Source organism: Trichoderma asperellum, chromosome 2, assembly GCF_020647865.1.
Source record: "Trichoderma asperellum chromosome 2, complete sequence".
Classification (NCBI taxonomy): Eukaryota; Fungi; Ascomycota; class Sordariomycetes; order Hypocreales; family Hypocreaceae; genus Trichoderma; species Trichoderma asperellum.
In genome coordinates this window covers 3,857,425-3,874,129 of record NC_089416.1, presented here as the reverse complement: position 1 = coordinate 3,874,129, position 16,705 = coordinate 3,857,425, and the positions used below count along the sequence as shown (strand labels likewise).

At 49.3% G+C, this 16,705-nt stretch overlaps 7 protein-coding genes and 2 non-coding genes across 9 annotated transcripts; 4 read left to right on the top strand and 5 right to left on the bottom strand.

The window, feature by feature from the left end:
- Positions 1 to 21: 21 nt before the first annotated feature.
- TrAFT101_003591 (uncharacterized protein) lies at positions 22 to 2,478 on the bottom strand. Its single transcript, XM_024905817.2, has 5 exons — positions 1,886 to 2,478; positions 1,763 to 1,798; positions 1,488 to 1,672; positions 1,335 to 1,428; positions 22 to 1,236 (listed from the first exon to the last, which is right to left on the bottom strand). The coding sequence occupies exons 1-5, from the start codon at positions 1,913 to 1,915 to the stop codon at positions 586 to 588; spliced, it is 996 nt and encodes a 331-aa protein (XP_024766652.1). The 5' UTR covers positions 1,916 to 2,478; the 3' UTR covers positions 22 to 585.
- Positions 2,479 to 4,869: 2,391 nt separating this feature from the next.
- TrAFT101_003590 lies at positions 4,870 to 4,969 on the bottom strand. The gene has a single exon. It is a non-coding gene; the product is annotated as a tRNA-Ile (tRNA).
- Positions 4,970 to 5,214: 245 nt separating this feature from the next.
- Positions 5,215 to 5,286, bottom strand: TrAFT101_003589. The gene has a single exon. It is a non-coding gene; the product is annotated as a tRNA-Asp (tRNA).
- Positions 5,287 to 6,857: 1,571 nt separating this feature from the next.
- TrAFT101_003588 (uncharacterized protein) lies at positions 6,858 to 7,513 on the top strand (the record flags this gene model as incomplete). The annotated part of the gene is made up of 2 exons (XM_066126932.1): positions 6,858 to 7,047; positions 7,119 to 7,513. 2 exons carry the CDS (start codon positions 6,858 to 6,860, stop codon positions 7,511 to 7,513), a joined length of 585 nt encoding a protein of 194 aa, XP_065983039.1.
- A 1,486-nt stretch (positions 7,514 to 8,999) lies between these two features.
- On the top strand, positions 9,000 to 12,800 carry TrAFT101_003587 (uncharacterized protein). The gene is made up of 5 exons (XM_024898843.2): positions 9,000 to 10,463; positions 10,549 to 10,626; positions 10,693 to 11,175; positions 11,237 to 11,949; positions 12,026 to 12,800. Exons 1-5 carry the CDS (start codon positions 10,414 to 10,416, stop codon positions 12,385 to 12,387), a joined length of 1,686 nt encoding a protein of 561 aa, XP_024766655.1. The 5' UTR covers positions 9,000 to 10,413; the 3' UTR covers positions 12,388 to 12,800.
- Positions 12,801 to 12,997: 197 nt separating this feature from the next.
- TrAFT101_003586 (uncharacterized protein) lies at positions 12,998 to 13,844 on the top strand. The gene is made up of 2 exons (XM_066126931.1): positions 12,998 to 13,383; positions 13,538 to 13,844. Exons 1-2 carry the CDS (start codon positions 13,073 to 13,075, stop codon positions 13,629 to 13,631), a joined length of 405 nt encoding a protein of 134 aa, XP_065983038.1. The 5' UTR covers positions 12,998 to 13,072; the 3' UTR covers positions 13,632 to 13,844.
- Positions 13,709 to 14,784, bottom strand: TrAFT101_003585 (uncharacterized protein). The gene is made up of 2 exons (XM_024903189.2): positions 14,224 to 14,784; positions 13,709 to 14,151 (listed from the first exon to the last, which is right to left on the bottom strand). The coding sequence occupies exons 1-2, from the start codon at positions 14,572 to 14,574 to the stop codon at positions 13,915 to 13,917; spliced, it is 588 nt and encodes a 195-aa protein (XP_024766657.1). The 5' UTR covers positions 14,575 to 14,784; the 3' UTR covers positions 13,709 to 13,914.
- Positions 14,785 to 15,043: 259 nt separating this feature from the next.
- On the top strand, positions 15,044 to 15,927 carry TrAFT101_003584 (uncharacterized protein). The gene is made up of 2 exons (XM_024901670.2): positions 15,044 to 15,156; positions 15,226 to 15,927. The coding sequence occupies exons 1-2, from the start codon at positions 15,088 to 15,090 to the stop codon at positions 15,721 to 15,723; spliced, it is 567 nt and encodes a 188-aa protein (XP_024766658.1). The 5' UTR covers positions 15,044 to 15,087; the 3' UTR covers positions 15,724 to 15,927.
- TrAFT101_003583 (uncharacterized protein) lies at positions 15,753 to 16,521 on the bottom strand. The gene is made up of 3 exons (XM_024903169.2): positions 16,207 to 16,521; positions 16,073 to 16,143; positions 15,753 to 16,015 (listed from the first exon to the last, which is right to left on the bottom strand). The coding sequence occupies exons 1-3, from the start codon at positions 16,448 to 16,450 to the stop codon at positions 15,905 to 15,907; spliced, it is 426 nt and encodes a 141-aa protein (XP_024766659.1). The 5' UTR covers positions 16,451 to 16,521; the 3' UTR covers positions 15,753 to 15,904.
- Positions 16,522 to 16,705: the final 184 nt, after the last annotated feature.

The window sequence follows — 16,705 nt, the reverse complement described above, 5'->3', positions numbered from 1 at the left end:
TTCATATTGCAATCCAAAGAAACGTGGAATATTTTCAATCTCAATCTAAAACTCTTATTATTATAGGTGAATATCACTCACTTCACCTGGGGTATACTGTAAAGTCTTATCTAAACCACCATACAAGCTATCTGGCTCAAAACCCCATAGCATGCATCCACCTACAGCCAGAAACACGTATTTTCTTCCCACATACCTTCTCCAACACACAAGTTGCCCCTGAACCAAAGATGCACCAATACGCAAAACATTGCTATCGAAGAAGCTTCAAACACCTCGCTGGATGAGGATAAGACACACCAACCGCAGCTTCAGCTCCAACATAATGCAACTGGTCATCCTACCACCTTCCCCTTCAGACCAAAAATAAGCAAGGAAAAAGAAAGAAATCCATCACAACTACTATATCCTAGCAGTTTTATATGTGGTGCGTGAGCGCGTCGTTCGACTCGTCATAAACTCGTCGAGGAAAAAAGCGTATATATGATAAAGAAGCAGAGAAAAAAAGAAAGAGAAAATGAAACCATCAATGCTACCGCCTATGAACGCCGAGTTTCAGGAACCCCAAAATGTTGCAAAATTATCTCAGTTGTAAGGCTGAGTATTGTACGATTGAGATGAGTAGCCCTGGGAGTAGGACTGGCCGGCATATGCCTGGCCAGCATATCCGGCACTGGCAGTATAGCCCGGGGATGTGTACGATTCTGTTGCAGGCATGGGCCAGTCGTCCTCGGTGATGCTTGACCAGAAGACAAAAATCATGCCGACGGCCAGAAGCGTGAAAAACGTCTCAAAGAGGGCTCCATCCACCTTGCCGCTACTCCCATCGCAGATGTACTTGCTGATCACGTAGTTGAAAATTTGGCCAATGGCGAAAAGTAGTGCTGCTCCGGACAAATATATCATCGGGCGGAGCTCTCCTAGAACTCGTAGCACAAGGATAGTCTCAAGAACATAGAATGCAACGAGAAATATCAGCGGGATGAGCTGGTATAGCACGTAGAGGGCAATGTTTCGGTTCGGGAGATGGTAGCTGCTGTCCCAAAATCCGGTCCAGCTGAAGCCCGTGTCGAGAGCAATATAGCCAGTGCCAATGAAGAGCGCGCCAGAGGAAATCGCCAGCAGGCCAAGAGACAATGGGGTTCCATCGTCCAGCAACTGGTATCCAACAACAGCGTTCAACATAAGAATCCAAGTAGTTGCGATAATGGCCCCAAGGTGAATGCCGCTAAAAGCCTAGATTACGAGAAAGTCAATAAACGATGAACCTGTGTCATGGCGACTAAAAGAACGGAGCGAGGCAAATCCAGCGGCAGACAGGCAGGCAGACATACTATTCGCACAGTATCGTTGAGAGGGAACTCGCCAACAGAGAAAATCTCGCAGATGCTAATAAGGATATAGCCGATGAGGAATAGCTGGATCTCGCTATAGGAGGTATCGTGTTAGCTGTGGTATCCGAAAACTGTGTGTATGGGAGCACATACCGACGGCCCACGGCAGCCTTTTTCTTGTCCGCCTTGAGGATCAAGAAGGTCGCCATAACAATACCAAGGCCGCACAGGATAATTGATCCAATGTTGCCCAGGTGACGGCCGCCGCTCAGCGAAATCCCTCTGAGCTCACATCCTCCCCATGGACCGGTTTGGTTGTGGAATTTTTGAGATAGAAGCTATATATGCAGTAAGAGCGGGTGGTTAGTTTCGAAGATCATTTGCCGTTTATGCTTGTCATCGTCTCCTGTTTCTTCCAACAAACTTACATTGCAGACTGGCAAAGTCGAATCTTTGCAAAAGTCCTGTTTACACAATCAGTCAGCCACGCCAGTTGCACAGCACCGCGGGGGAGTGAGACGAAATGAGATGCGGTTTGGACGACGGCGTACATTGAAGTTTCCAAAAGCCGTGGACCCCATTGTGACTGCGGATGCTTAGCAGTTTGATCAGCACGCGATCAGCATCCAGCGATGCAATCACAATTGGGGCGGCAGAATTGACGAGAATGGCGATGGGAACGAAGGTCGACTGTCAGGATGCAGCAAGTCGGTGTTTGGTTGCCGGTGGCGCTAAAGCAGCTGCAGAAGCTGGTCGAGGAGTGCGTATTAGGGCGGAGATGCAGAAGAGGCACAGGCCCTTGCTCTGTTCGTTTCTTTGTACTGCGTCTTGTTCGTTTCCTTTGCTGCTAGGGTCCGTCCCAGTCGGATCGAAGCGTGGAGGAATACGCGAGGCAGCGAAATCGGTTGTCGACGTGTTTGCGCTGGCCTGACGCTGCGGTTGCGACAGCAATGTGGTCAAGTGCTCGATAAGTCAAGTGCTCGTGGCCCAAGGGGGGACAAAGGTTGTCGTCGGCGGTGTAATATGGGCGATGTCGTGGCTCGACTACAAAGTGTGTCCAATGCGTCACCCCGTTGCCGTCTGTGCCTTGATCAGACACTCCAATCTGATCAGAGACGAGGCCTTCTCGCTTGCTGGTGGGCTATTCTGGCTGCAGTGGAGGAGGAGAGTGGGAGAGGAGGACGCCGTGGGCAGTTCTAGGCGTGCCGTAGGCAAGGGAGACTCCAATGGTGGAAAAATGGGGGCGTTCGACGCAGCTGCAGCGTCTGGGGGCGCTTGACGATGCTTGGACCAAGCCGATGCTGCGGAGTAGCCAGTACCGCGGAGCAACGCTGCTGGGACTCGCAGTGAACAAGTACCTGTGACACGGCATGGCCTGAACAGCAGAAACAGCTGCAACGCTGCGAGGGCCTACAGGGACCTTTTGGGTCGCCAAGGCTCTGCTCATCACAGCCTGTGCTGCGAGTGGTTGGGCGCTGCTAAACGAGCCACCATTGTCTTCCCCTAAAGCCCCGTCAAGCCCCCCGGGGCCTTAGCACTGGTCTAGCGCTGGCACCGAGCTCTAGCGCACCTGGCGGCTGCCCTTTAGGCCAGGTCCTGGCGTTGCTGGGCCCAACTTGGCAGCTAAAGCAGGAACGGGCTCGCTGAGTGGACGGAGTGGGACCTCGGGTGATCCCACTCTGGAGCTCTGCGCCGCGTGATTGGCGGCCGGGCTGCCTTTGACAGGGAACCTCCCTGTTTAGGCAAGCTGACGGTGACTGAGACAAACAGAACAAACTCGTTGCTGCGACATCACTTTTGCTCGTATACCCTGGCTAGTCTCATGTCTTTTTCCAGCAACTGGTATGGAATACAGTACAGCAGCAGCAGTATGATTACACAAAAAATTTCGTTTATTTACCACAGGCGGTACAGATGCGGCACTAGCATCGTAATGTTCTGTAACCAGCATCATGTATGTATGAAACGCACCCGTGCTGAAGAAAACTTTTTGCCACTGGAATGCAGTAAGCACCTTAGCATGCGCTATAGAGTTCTATATTTGTTGCTACTCGTATACGTGCATCTGCTAACGAAGCGGCTTCGCATGGCTGATGCTATCTGCAGCGCAGCCAATCGATACGTTCTTCAGACATGCCCAGTGGCAGATCGGTTAGCTACGTGGCGCTGCATGTCAACGTGTGGCTCGTAAACGACCCAGAGTCCAACAGCTGCATCGCTTCAAGTACCTGCTAAGCTGCGACGCATTATGCCTGCTAATACACATCTTCCAGACTCTTCTATCTATCCCGTTTCATCCTTCTTTCATGCTTCTCTTTTCTTTCTTTTTTTTTTACTCTCCATGATGAGGCATTCTCCATCTTTAAAAGTAAAATCAGGCCACTTTAGCGAACCAATAGAAACTTTGGCGCATCCTCACTCATTCTTGACTACTCCGTACTGCCCCGTGGTCAGATTCTACATGAGAATCCCGGTCCTCTTTCAAATCCGAGGCCTAAAGCACAGGGCATGTTCATGCGCATCGCATCGCGGCATCCACAGTAGCTCCATGCTAGCACTAAAATGCATTGAACGTAGCTCGTCATCCAGAGCTGCACCATAATACATACTTGTAAATGGCGGCTCTGCGGAGCTTCGATACATATTAAAATGGCAATCGTACTCACAGCCTGCGCATGTAGTCTGTGTTCTATATTTAAATCAGGCAGGGTGGTATTGTCTGTCTTGCAAATGTCCTTTAAAATTTCAATAAATCCAACCAACACGCAAAGACGCCCTCCGATAAGCTGCAAGTAAAAGTGCCCTTCAACTCCACCACCCTATGAGAGGCGGCCAAAAGGTTTATTAGTGTGAGTCTTGCGTTACGGTTAAATTACTTGAAAATCCAGGCGGGTCTCTCCCGTACCCGTCCGACAAGGAAGTAGGTTGGCGGCCTTGGTTTTTTAAAATTGCGCTCTCGCTTCCGTGTCACTCGCGCTTGATCGATGACCGGCTCATGAGATCGTCGGAACAAATCACCCTGTTTGTTTTACGCGTTTCCAACAGCCGCTGCCAGCACGCGAAATCTTGCGTGAATGGGACAAGCTACCAATACGCAGGCGGGGCACAAACAAGTCCGACATCACTAACAGAGGGAGGGACGCTGCCCTGCTTCGTTCCCTGGTATTGACAAGGCAATTCTGCCCTGTAGCAAACAGATGAAGCTGATCCACCGTGAAAATATTTTCTATAAGGCCCATCTCGTCTTATCTCATCGACCTAGCATCGGAGTTTGCCAGGTCGTATGCAGAAGGAAGCTGGCTATTACACTAAGGGTTAGCCATGCAAGTTAACAAACAGCACCATCCGGAACACATCTTCCGTTTTTCTAGGCACTTTATTTACACGGAGTATTGAATATCTTTCTTGTCTTGCCAGAAATGTATAATCAGCCTAGATTCGTCCCACTATGTAAAAAAAAGAAAAGGGAGGGAAAAACAAAAAAAAAAAAAAAAATAGAAGTAAAGAAAGCTACGCCCAACAAAAAGAGTATGCTTGCTCTCGGCAGGGCTTGAACCTGCGGCCTCCGCATCACCAAGATTTCAGCTAAAGCTGAAGTATTAGTACGAAGCTCTAACCAACTGAGCTACGAGAGCAGTCTGGATCCACTTTTATAACTAACGTCATAGGCTGGAATTCTTGTTTAAAATAATGCAACAGAAAGCTTAAGAATCTACCCTCTGCATCAGGCAGGATTAAACTGCCAACAAGTACTTCGACGAGCTGCATACAGTAAATATCTTAACTTAATTAAAATCTACTAAGACAAGAAGAGGAGAGAAAAAAAAAAGGATAAAAAAATCAGCAAAAAAGGAACCACCTCTGAAGAGGTGTGGCGGATCTCTCCCGCCGGGAATTGAACCCGGGTCTCAAGCGTGACAAGCTTGCATACTGACCACTATACTACGGAAGATGTACCAGGCGTTGAGCACCTGGGGTAGCGGATCACGTGTTAGACTGAGGCCGATTTAATCACCATAAAGGCTACAGCTATCTATAGCCTAGATACCATTTACAAAATAAACCGTGCTAAAACTTGGAAATGAGCAAATTAAAGTATGCAAGGTCAATAGAAGAAAAGGAGACTCCCGGGTTCCATACAACCCATTATCCTTATAAATATTAATTACAATAGCTATTACTATCCAGAAATAAGACCGACTTCTATTACTGGCCTTTTTTTATTGTATAATATCTCTTAATTCTCATGTAACTACACATATATAGTTCAGATGACAGTTCCAGGGTAGGCTAATTAATCCACAGCCTGTGTAGAGCCCGAATTCACCAGCACGTTAAGGAATTGGGTCGACTGCTGCAGAAACACGCGGGGTGGGTAATCCCTCTGCAGGTCCCCCGAGTACATGCGATGCTTTAGACCATGCATTTGCTCGCAGATAAAGCTAGATTAGGTGAAGGAAGATTAGAGTGCTAGCAACGAGTGTTTAGTAGGTACTAGATGTGTAGTATTTTGGCTGGGCGAATATTTCACACAGGTGTAAGTACATGTAGCTCCGTGAAAAGAGTACATGTATATTGTAATGACGAATTGGCGTGTATACATGTATTTAGGACTGTGTCAAGTCGAAACTGGACAGAGGTCGGGGTGCAATTCAGCACAATCTCACAAAAGGTCCGATTATCCCTTGAACTAAACGAAGATTCAGTCTCTGAAGCCGTTCAATTCTATATCGATTATAAAACGATGCACTTGGCGGAGCGTACACGGCTAGACGAAGGGACAGTATGAATAGTTTGAGACTATTTGGCTGAGAATGCGAGAGGGACGTTTTTGTGGGTGGCTTTAGTAGGTAGAGAATTAATGAAGTTGGCAGTGCGCAAGCGACACGTGTTGAAGAATTTTGCCGAATTCCCTCCTTAACTTGGGCCCTTTTACGACAGGATGATGAATCAGATTCGCGAATCAGAAGACCCTGATATTTGCGAAATGATTCTTGGCCTGGTTGCTATTGTTTACTGGCCCATCTCCTTAGAAGAACTGGCATCTATCTTGGATATTCCGAATAATCTCAATGACAAAGATCTTGAGGAACTGGTTGTCGCGTGTGGATCTTTCTTGGTTCTGAGAAAAGTTGTGATGCTGTTTGTTCATCAGTCTACAGGATTTCTTGCTTAAAGACAAAAAGCTCGCCTTTGAGCCTGGGAGCCAGCATTATGCAGTTCTCTGCAGATCTTTGGAAATTATTGAATTGGTTAGAAGCTCTTAGCTTAATGGAGAGAATGACAGATGCTATAAGGACTGTTAGCATTGTAAAGGAACTAGTAAGTGTTCCTCCTTCCTCCACAACTTAGACTTGAGATTCGTTAATTTCCAGGTTAAAAATGGCGGAGGTATAATTTGTGACTTTGTTGAAGACCTATACCGCTTTGTTTTCTCTCTCACGGCTGGAATAGAGCTGGCACCTCTGCAAGTCTACAGCTCTACACTTTTTTTTAAGCCCAGTCTCCAGCATTGTAAGGCAAATGTACGAGGAGACTGAAGGGCCAAAGTGGGTTACTACAAAGTCGGAGATGTTGGATGAGTGGATCGCTTACTTCCAACCCTTCGAAGGTCATAAAGAACCAGTTAGAGCTTTGGCGTTTTCGCCAGACGGGGAACACTTAGTGTCTTGGTCAGAAGATGCGACAGGAAAGCTCTGGGATCTGGAGTCAGGTGCGTGTTTACATACATTCGTGAGTGACGAACAAGCAGCTTACAAGGTAGCCTATTCACCCAACGGCAAGCATTTGGCCTCTGGATCATCTTAAAAAGTTCAGATCTGGGATTTGACAACATTAAGCTATCTATACATATTTTATGCCTACAGGAAGATGATATCGACGACGATCAATCCCCTTTATCACTCGCAATTTCATCAAATAGTGATCTTTTAGCGGCTGAATTAGGTCTTGAAGAGAGCATTCGGATTTGGAATTTGGCCACAAATACGCATCTGCAATGCATCTCCATCTCACAATTCAGGGCATATGAGGGAATTTTGGTGCTTTCGCTAGATAGTACCCGACTTGGAGCGATGCTGTACGATGGTATCATCCTCATCTACGAGATAAATACGGGCACGCTTGTTGAACTCCTCGACAACATTTATGACACAGGACATGGATTAAATACTGCGTAATACCAATTTAATTTGAAAATTTTGATGCTTGAATCATTGAATAGACAGAGCCAAGATCCAAACTACAGATTGAAGTTATCCAGATTTGATAGGAGTCGAGACAAAGCGTGGATTCTCCATGGGCAGGATCGGGTGCTATGGCTTCCTCCAGAGTACCGCCCCATCGCAACGGCAGTGTATGATGACCTTGTTGTTATTTGGCCTGGATATGGTCGAGTATTATGTCTCCAATTCGATATGGGCGAGATGGACAAGGAGCTTGCAGTGAATGCTGTCGCCATGGTATGGCGGCTATCGTTGTTTGCAAGGTATGTGTGAGCATTTTTCTTCTATTGGAAGAGTGGAAAAGTGGAAGAGGAGCGCCTTAAAGACAAGAACAAATATAGCAATTATTATGCGTGTTGATTATTAATTTATTCAGTTTATATATATATATGCACGTCCATGGCTGCTGTGGACGATCTGCCCGAGCCACCAGTTCCGGACCTCTTCCGGGATCGTGATTCGGACCCGACCCGGAGTACGGATCGTGAGCTACGGCGTTCTGACCTCCACTAATAAGCTAGGACCGGGACCGACATCTAAACAAAGACAAGGGCTTGAGGTATTCCACTATGCGGCCCGACGCGAGCGTTCTACGCGATGATTTAGATGTATGTACACGCATGCGCTGGATGCGTGCATGCGTTTGACATCTCATCCTTTTATTGCTGTTATAGTCGATGCTTGGAGCAGCGACCCTTGGAAGCTCTTATACTAAACCCGGCGGCTACTGAAGAAAAACGAGCCGACTACATACCTATATAACCATTATAAATTATAAGGCGAACACAATCTGCCTCTCGTGTCCCCGCACTGGCCTGCTTTGCCGCAATCGCTGCTATTGGGCGGTCTGATGCCGGTGAGGATATGCGGAGTTCTGACAAACCAGCCGAGGACAGCGCTTCGCCCGCCTAATGTGAGAAGATCTGCGCAGGAACCTTGGTCAGAGCCGTCGTCTGACGTCGGGGTCCCCCCACAGCTGAGATTGGATAGATTTCAATGTTTGCATGTGAGTTGCTTGCCCAGACGGCCGGCGTGGCTCAGGCGCCGTTAGGTGCTGACGATCACTGGGGGCGGGATGATGTTGAGAGCGCCAATAATACGAAGCGTGGGCAAATAAGGAGACGGGAGAATGGCAGGTGATGAAGCTTGGCTGTGGAACGCATTGGTAGGTTTTGTGCTTTATTTTTTTATGCGCTGCGTGCTCGCACCTCTATGCATCTAGATTCTTTGATGGCGGGTCTCAATTTGGAGATGTCGAAATGCAGATTCGTGTAGTCCATCTATGTTTACAGTGACTGCACATCAAGCCCAGGCGTCGTCGCGCAGTGGTGAGACGCGGCATCCCCTGAGAGGCGCATTATCTGCGGATCTAACGGGTGCGAGGCGCTGTAGATTAGGGAGGTCGCCATCTCGGGCTTCCCTGAGCCGCTCGCAATCAATACAACTGGACTTGGCGATCAGTCCGTCCATCAGCTTTTCCCTTCTCCCATTCTTTCTCCCTCTTTCAACCTCCCGCTCTCTTCTTCGAAACGACGCCCAACCCGCCGCCGTTTATTTCCCGCTCTTTACGTGTGATCTGCCTGCCAATTGATCGCCTCTTATTCAGCACGAAGCCACGCCACACTGCACGCGCCACCACTTTGACGGCTTTTGCGTCCAAGTTTTCCCTCTCTCTTCTCCCATCTCCACCTTTTCGCTGTCTTCGTCTTCCTAGGCCCTCTCTGGTCCTGTTTCGTCTTGCCTTCGTGTCTCTCCTGCCCTCGCTGCCGAGACTGATGTTAAGACCTTTTTTCTTCAGCCATCCAATCCAGGCCCCTTGTCTGCTCGCCAAAGACTTCTGTCCTGCCAGCTCCTCAAAAAGAAAAGGCACCCCTCCCTCTGCAGAAGCGCCCTCGCATTTCGCTCCATCGTGGTGCATTCGCTCGCAACTCCACCCGCACTACTCCCGTCCAGCCGGCCTAAAACGGCCCCCCAGTGACGTATCGTGAGGCTCGTGGACCACGGCTTTGGGGTCATCTGCGTCGTCCAGCCTGGACGCATCGCCGCATCGCCGGACCGGAGCTGTACATGCACCGAGACATTGTCGCGCCTCAATCTCTGCCGCCTTTTTGGCCGTACCTCTGCCACGCTGATCTTGTACCTCTGCCGGTCTCCCCAGCGCCGAGCTGCCAAGGTATTCCCAGGTTTCGCGCTGCTCGACTCGGCCCCAGCAAGGCAGGTCCTGTCTCTGATCTAGGCTGTCTTTGTCACCCGACCACCGACAATAACCTCATCTGCTCCCTGCGAGGTTGCTTCTCTCTCCGCCCGTGAGATCCGTCGCGCCCACCCCGGCGTCGTAAATTCAAGAGTCTGCAGGCGGGTGCTGCTGCTGATCAGCCCCATAACCACCCAACATTCCTCCCCAAAAGTCAGCTCGCCTCCCTTCCAACATCCCTCTCCGGACGCTGCCTTCACGCTCCCACGCCGACCAAGACTTCGACCAAGACTCACCATCGGCGTCCCTCCTATCTGCCAGGGGATACGGCGCCCCTCATCAGCTTCGCCCGTCGTCCGAGTCCGAGACATCGTCGTCGTGGACCGACACTGGCGACATTGGCGACCAGTTCGGCGACGAGCACGACCCGGTCCGCATCCAGCTCCCGGAAGACATTGAGAACGAGCTGCTTGCCGGAGTCCAGCGCCGACAGCTGAACCCGCTCTACAAGTCGCACAAGAAGGTCCGGATTCACGACCCGTCACCGCATCGGCGCAACCACTCCTTCTCGCCCTCTCCCGGCATCGACAAAGAGGCCATTGAGCCCCCCGACGCCCGTCCTCGACCACCGAATCGAGCGGAACGCTGCATCGGCGCCATCATGGCGGGATCCTCAGGCTCTATCCATGGCCTTACAGGCAAGGCTTTGCTGTACGACTCATCTATATCCCTTGTCTTAGCTACGCCTTCACAATGGGAGTTTTGGATTTTCTAACTTTGTTTTTTTTTGCAATAGGTATTTCACAAGTATATTCGTTTCACTAGGCGTTTTCCTTTTTGGATATGATCAGGGTGTCATGTCGGGTATCATCACGTAAGTTTCCATTCTCTCCATGTGCCTCGCAGCAAATCGGTGCACACGATTAACATGCTCTCTCAGCGGCCCATATTTCATCGACTACTTTAACCACCCGTCGAAAGCCGAGGTCGGAACAATGGTTGCTATTCTCGAAATAGGAGCTTTTATTTCATCTCTTATTGTTGGCCGTGTTGGTGACATCATCGGCCGGCGACGAACTATTTTGTATGGTTCTTGCATTTTCTTCGTCGGAGGAGCGTTGCAGACGCTCGCCACATCCATGGTGATGATGATGGTTGGCCGAATTGTCGCTGGTCTTGGCGTCGGCATGCTTTCTACCATTGTGCCTGTCTATCAATCCGAGATTTCTCCACCTCATAATCGCGGTAAACTTGCCTGCATCGAATTTTCTGGCAATATCATCGGATATACGACTTCCGTATGGGTGGACTACGGCTGTGGGTTCATCGAGAGCAACTATTCATGGCGTATTCCTCTCATGATGCAATGCATCATGGGAGCTCTTTTGGGATTGGGAAGCTTGGTCATTGTGGAATCGCCCAGGTATGGAGCCACTGACCCTCATGATGCATATCCATGAAATACTAACCGTTATGTTCTTTAGATGGCTCCTAGATAATGATCACGATGAAGAAGGCATGGTTGTCATTGCTAACCTTTATGGCGGCGGCGATATTCATAATGCCAAGGCGCGCGACGAGTATCGCGAGATCAAAATGGATGTCCTTCTTCAGCGTCAAGAGGGCGAGCGGTCGTATTCTGACATGTTCCGCCGGTATCGCACTCGAGTTTTTATCGCCATGTCTGCACAGGCCCTCGCGCAGCTTAACGGAATCAACGTCATTTCTTACTACGCCCCATATGTCTTTGAATCCGCTGGTTGGGTTGGCCACGACGCCGTTCTCATGACTGGCTTTAACGGTATCACGTATTTCCTTTCTACCATCCCGCCTTGGTATCTTGTGGATCGATGGGGTCGACGAATGATTCTTCTCACTGGCGCCGTGTTCATGGCCATTTCACTGTCTCTCATCTCCTACTTCCTTTACCTTGATGTCAAATGGACTCCTAGGCTGGTCGTTCTGTTTGTCATGATATACAATGCTGCCTTTGGCTACTCATGGGGACCAGTCCCTTGGCTCTACCCTCCTGAAATCCTACCTCTTAGCATTCGCTCCAAGGGTGCCAGCTTGTCGACTGCTACGAACTGGGCCTTCAACTGGCTTGTGGGAGAAATGACACCAATTCTGCAAGAGTGGATCAAATGGCGCTTGTATCTCGTCCATGCCTTCTTTTGTGTTGCTAGTTTTGTAATTGGTGAGTTGCTCGTATTGATTATGACTCCTATGTCCTTCCTTACGCCCTTGACTGATTCCTAACCTCATCTGTTTAGTTTACTTTGTCTACCCAGAGACTTGTGGTGTCCGCCTCGAAGAGATGGACTCGCTATTCGGGGATGCTAGCACTGTAGCCACTCCATCTATCCATGCAGAAACCGGGTCACTCATCCGGGGTGGATCGCCTATTGGATCTAGCCGTACGCCATTTCGCTCAATTACTCCCATTCCAGGGCTCACTCTTGACCCTCCTGATGGTAGTGATAACAAACCCAGCGTCCAGAGTGGCGGCGATGACCGAAGCATCAGTGGGTGGTTATCAAGGGTCGTTAATCGCGGCCGTTCAGGCAGTCCGAGTAGTGGCCAAGGGCGATATACTCCAATCGGCCAGGAAGACGAGGGCCGCAATGACAATTAACCCTGGGGCCGTCCTATTCATTTTCCTTGGAGTATCTCTATAGATCTTTTTCTTTTTGTTTGAATTTTTCTTGGGCACATAGACAGCGGAGCGAAGCATGGCCGCCATGCTCGTCGTTCTATTAGGTACAGAACTCGGGCCTAGACTACTTGCCAGCATAAGATGGTTGGTTTTGGTATATAAGATGGACATTTGCTGCATAGATTACACCTACGTTGAGGAAGAGGGAAACAAGCATGACAGACTGCGGGATGAAGTGTAATCTCTTAAGCTGACTTGAAGAGGTTTCGAGAGCAGTGTAGACAAGACGTGGCTGTAGCGGCTGCTGTACTGAAACTACACTGTTATTGGTACGAAAACACTATTAGTATTATTGATGAATAATTCGTAACAGCGATATTTTGAGCAGTGCCTAAGCAATTGCTACTTCTTTTTGAATGTCTTTCTCCGGAGAACTAACAAGATGCGCAACATTAAATGTTGTCGAGATCCTGTCTTTAAGGTGCTCCGTGCATGGAGCGTTGAAAATACACAGTGTGAATATAGCATGGCGCTCAATTTTACCGGCCTTCGTATTTCAGATCATGTATTATACCCATTTTATGCACCTCCAGGTTCTTCATATCAGGCCTCATAGAAATAGAGCCATGAGGACTGGATACACCACAAAATCAATAAGCACGTCATGACAACCGCAGCACCCTCCAAGCTAGATATAACCCATGCTTACCGGCACCTCTACCGGGGTCTCCTCCGCGCGGTGCAGTACTCGGCGCCGGCGCGATACGTGGCGCGGGACCAGCTCCGGGCGGCCTTCCGAGAGCGCAATGCGGCTCTGGATCCGGAGGGCGTGAAGAGGACGGTGTGGTTCCTGGAGGCGGCGGCGAAGGAGAGGGGCCTGGAGCATAAGATTTTGAAGAATTTGATCAAGGTGCGGCTGGATCGGGCGTGGGGGACGAGGGCTTGGAAGAGGGCTCTGAATGAAACGAAGATGAAGTGAGTTTTTGGCCTTTTTCTTTTCATTTCGTTTCGATTTGGTTTCGCTTTGGTTTATTTGCCGTTTCCTGTGTCGTTGTGTATGAGGGTGAAGAGACGGGTTCATATGGCGGGATCTTGATATGAATGAGAGTTGATGCTAATGAGATTATAGGCCTGATGCGAGACAACTACGTGAAGATGCGATGCAACATTATAATATGACTGTTGCGATGCTGAATAAGAGCATGGGGCTGTGTTTACGATGAGCAGTGTTGGGAGTTTAGAGTCCTTCTTTTAGAGACAGGAAAGAGGAGGATTGATGACTTCGAAATCTTACATGAGCCAACGAATCCCACTTGGCCATTTTACAAATATTAAAACTGCCCTTAGGCCACAACTATTTTGACTTTGTTTAGTATTACAGAGTGGAAAACATCACGTTCTTCCTTTCTTTATCGCTGGCCAGCCTCTAATGTCGCATTCTCTGTTCCATATGCCCTATTAACTCCATACCCTCCGCTATCATCAGCTATGTGGTGGATTCTTTTCTCACAAGTCCACTTCAATCTCCTTATGTATAAGCTCGTCCAAGCTCGACCCATCTCGTGAGTATATCCATGTCCCCAATGCCGTGCCCTCCTTATCTCCCTGCCCCTCGCTGGCAACGCAGAAGTCGTATCGTTTGGGACCGGACAGAGGCGATGAGAGCCAGATCTGCTTGTTGGGGGGCTGCTTGTTGATAACGTAGGTGCCCTTATTGGCTACGGTAACGGTCATGACACCGGACTTTAGGTCGAATGGTTAGCAAAAGTTGATTAAAGCAAAGACCAGTCCTAGAGGAGGGAGGGGTGACTGAACTGAATATTCCACATCGATTGGAGAGCCGTCATCCTGGAGTGTTTCAAACTTCTCGAGGAGGTCATTCAGGTACTCATTCGACAGGTCGTGGTACTCCTCGTCAGAGAGTTCAGCGGCAACAAACGTTACCTGACTTCCGGTTGGCGCCTTGTCCGGGTTGGAAGTATCCGGCATGATGCCCTTGCGCAAGATCATTTGCGCCGAGAATTGCCGTCGCTGCGAAGAAACTGAGGGAGTGGCTGCGCGGGAGATGCTGGGAAGAGCGCGGAAGCTTGAGACCGCCATTCTGGGATTGCGCATAGCTCGGCCGAGCAGGCGAGGGGCCTGTCTTGAGATGCTTGATGATGCCATATTGGTGGTTGGTGGGGTGAGAGAAGACGCTGGTCTGGGTAGATTCCGAGGTCGAATGAGCGAAGAGTCAAATGCGCATTCGGAGATGTAAAAAGCCGCGATGCGCTATGGGATATAAGATAGGTTCTAGCTGGTCAATTGCTTCGCAGGAGTGGCGGACTATGCGAGGAAACAAGAGAGAAGAGGTGTTGAAGAAGCTTTGAGCTCTAAGATCTTTTTGGGTGATAGGAAGCCAATTGGAACAAGCTGAAAAGGTTCGTCATAGCATGTTCCCCATACTTGTGGCTCGGCATCTGCCCTGCAGCCAGGACTTGGAGGTACCTTGATGCCCCATGTAATGAGCTGGGCGTCTAAGTAGAGCTGAGTTCTTTTTGCTTAGTCACGTCCTTTCGGCAACGTCACTTGGAGCTCGTAGAACGCCGTCCGTCACCTGCATCGGCCCCACCAAGCACTCTCTTCCATCACCATCTCGCCAACGGGTCTCTGGACGATGATGAGACTCGTTCCGCGGCCATGATTAACGCATTTTTGGTCTTCAATGGCCAGGGCCAGCCTCGGCTTACCAAGTTCTACACCCAGCTGGTGCGTTGCGACCACATCGCTCATGCAAAGCCCGAGACAAACCACTGACTCAGCATCGTCTTATCGCAGGACACCAGCATTCAGCAGCGCCTGATATCGGAGATATTCACACTCGTGTCGAATCGACCCTCAGGCTCTTGCAACTTTCTGCCTCTCCCTCCTCTCCTCGCCGCTTCTAGCACATCGCACAGCTCGACCGAAGAGCAGAATGATGTCCCCTCGCTGGTGACATACCGCAATTACGCTACCCTCTACTTCATCATCATCTCTACAGCCACAGAATCACCCCTTGCTTTGATCGACTTAATACAAGTGTATGTCGAGGCGCTCGATAAGTTGTTTGAAAATGTCTGCGAGCTTGATCTCATTTTCAACTTCGAAACGCTCCATGCGACCTTGTCGGAAATGATTATAGGAGGGGTTGTGATAGAGACGAGTCTAGATCGTATTGTTTCTGGTGTCAGAGCCCAGGGAACAGTCGCTAAACGGCCGGTAAATGAGGGACGAAGCACTATTGGATCAGGAATGGGTCTTGGGGGCAACTTTGCATGGGCAGGACGGGTATAATAATGATATTGCGGCCTTGAGCTGAGCACAAAGAGATGAGTCGGATAGAACTATAACGAGCATATGCATGCATTCCTTTGTCTTTTCCCTTAGCCCAAGATGGGTATCACGCCAAAAACGCCTTAGATATATACAAATCCTATATTACACACACATAGAGTGGCAGACATTATCTTACAACTCATTTCGAATCTGAGTTTCGTGACGGGTTTACTTCCGGTGCATCTTTCCGGCGCTCATATCGCTTTTCGGGATCCAACACGCCGAAGAGATTGATGGCATGTTTCCGCAGCTAAGGATTCTTGTAAGTGAACTGCAAATGAATCTGTGTATTAAACCAATGACACACCTCTTCAGATGGCTTATACTTTTGCCCCCACCACTCAAACTCAGAGTAGAATATAAGCCATACCATCGCAGCTGTCTGCAAAGTTAGCACCATGCCTGTTGACTACACTCATTAGGTGTAAAACATAAACTGACCAGCCATTGTGGCAAGCTGCGCATACTTGACGCCCTTCTCCCATCTTGGAGATCGGCTTGCAAGGGCAACACGACGCTTGTACTTCTTCTCAAATCGGAGTTGTTGCTGATGAGTCAACTCTTTGAAGTCAGGTGGCCATACTTTTCGAGCCTTGTAAGGATTATTCGCGATAGTCAGGGGAATCTTTGTAGTCAGAGGCTCCTTCGCCGATTGAACTGCTCGTCTGATTAGGGTTGGAAACATTATCAAATGATATGCTTCCGCAAATATGACTCTTGTGCTAACAATATCGGAGATGTTTGGGATACCAGAGCGATGAATGACGCCGTTTTTGAAGCTAGCAAAAGCTGCGTAGGTACTGCAGCCAATGCCTACAGAAGCTGGGCAGCCACTGCACCGCCACTGCACCGCGCCACAGTCCCTGTCAGAAAAAAAGTTGCCCCGCGATAGGTACTTTTTCCACCCCTCCGAATCTGAGCCCCCGCCAAATTATCCTGC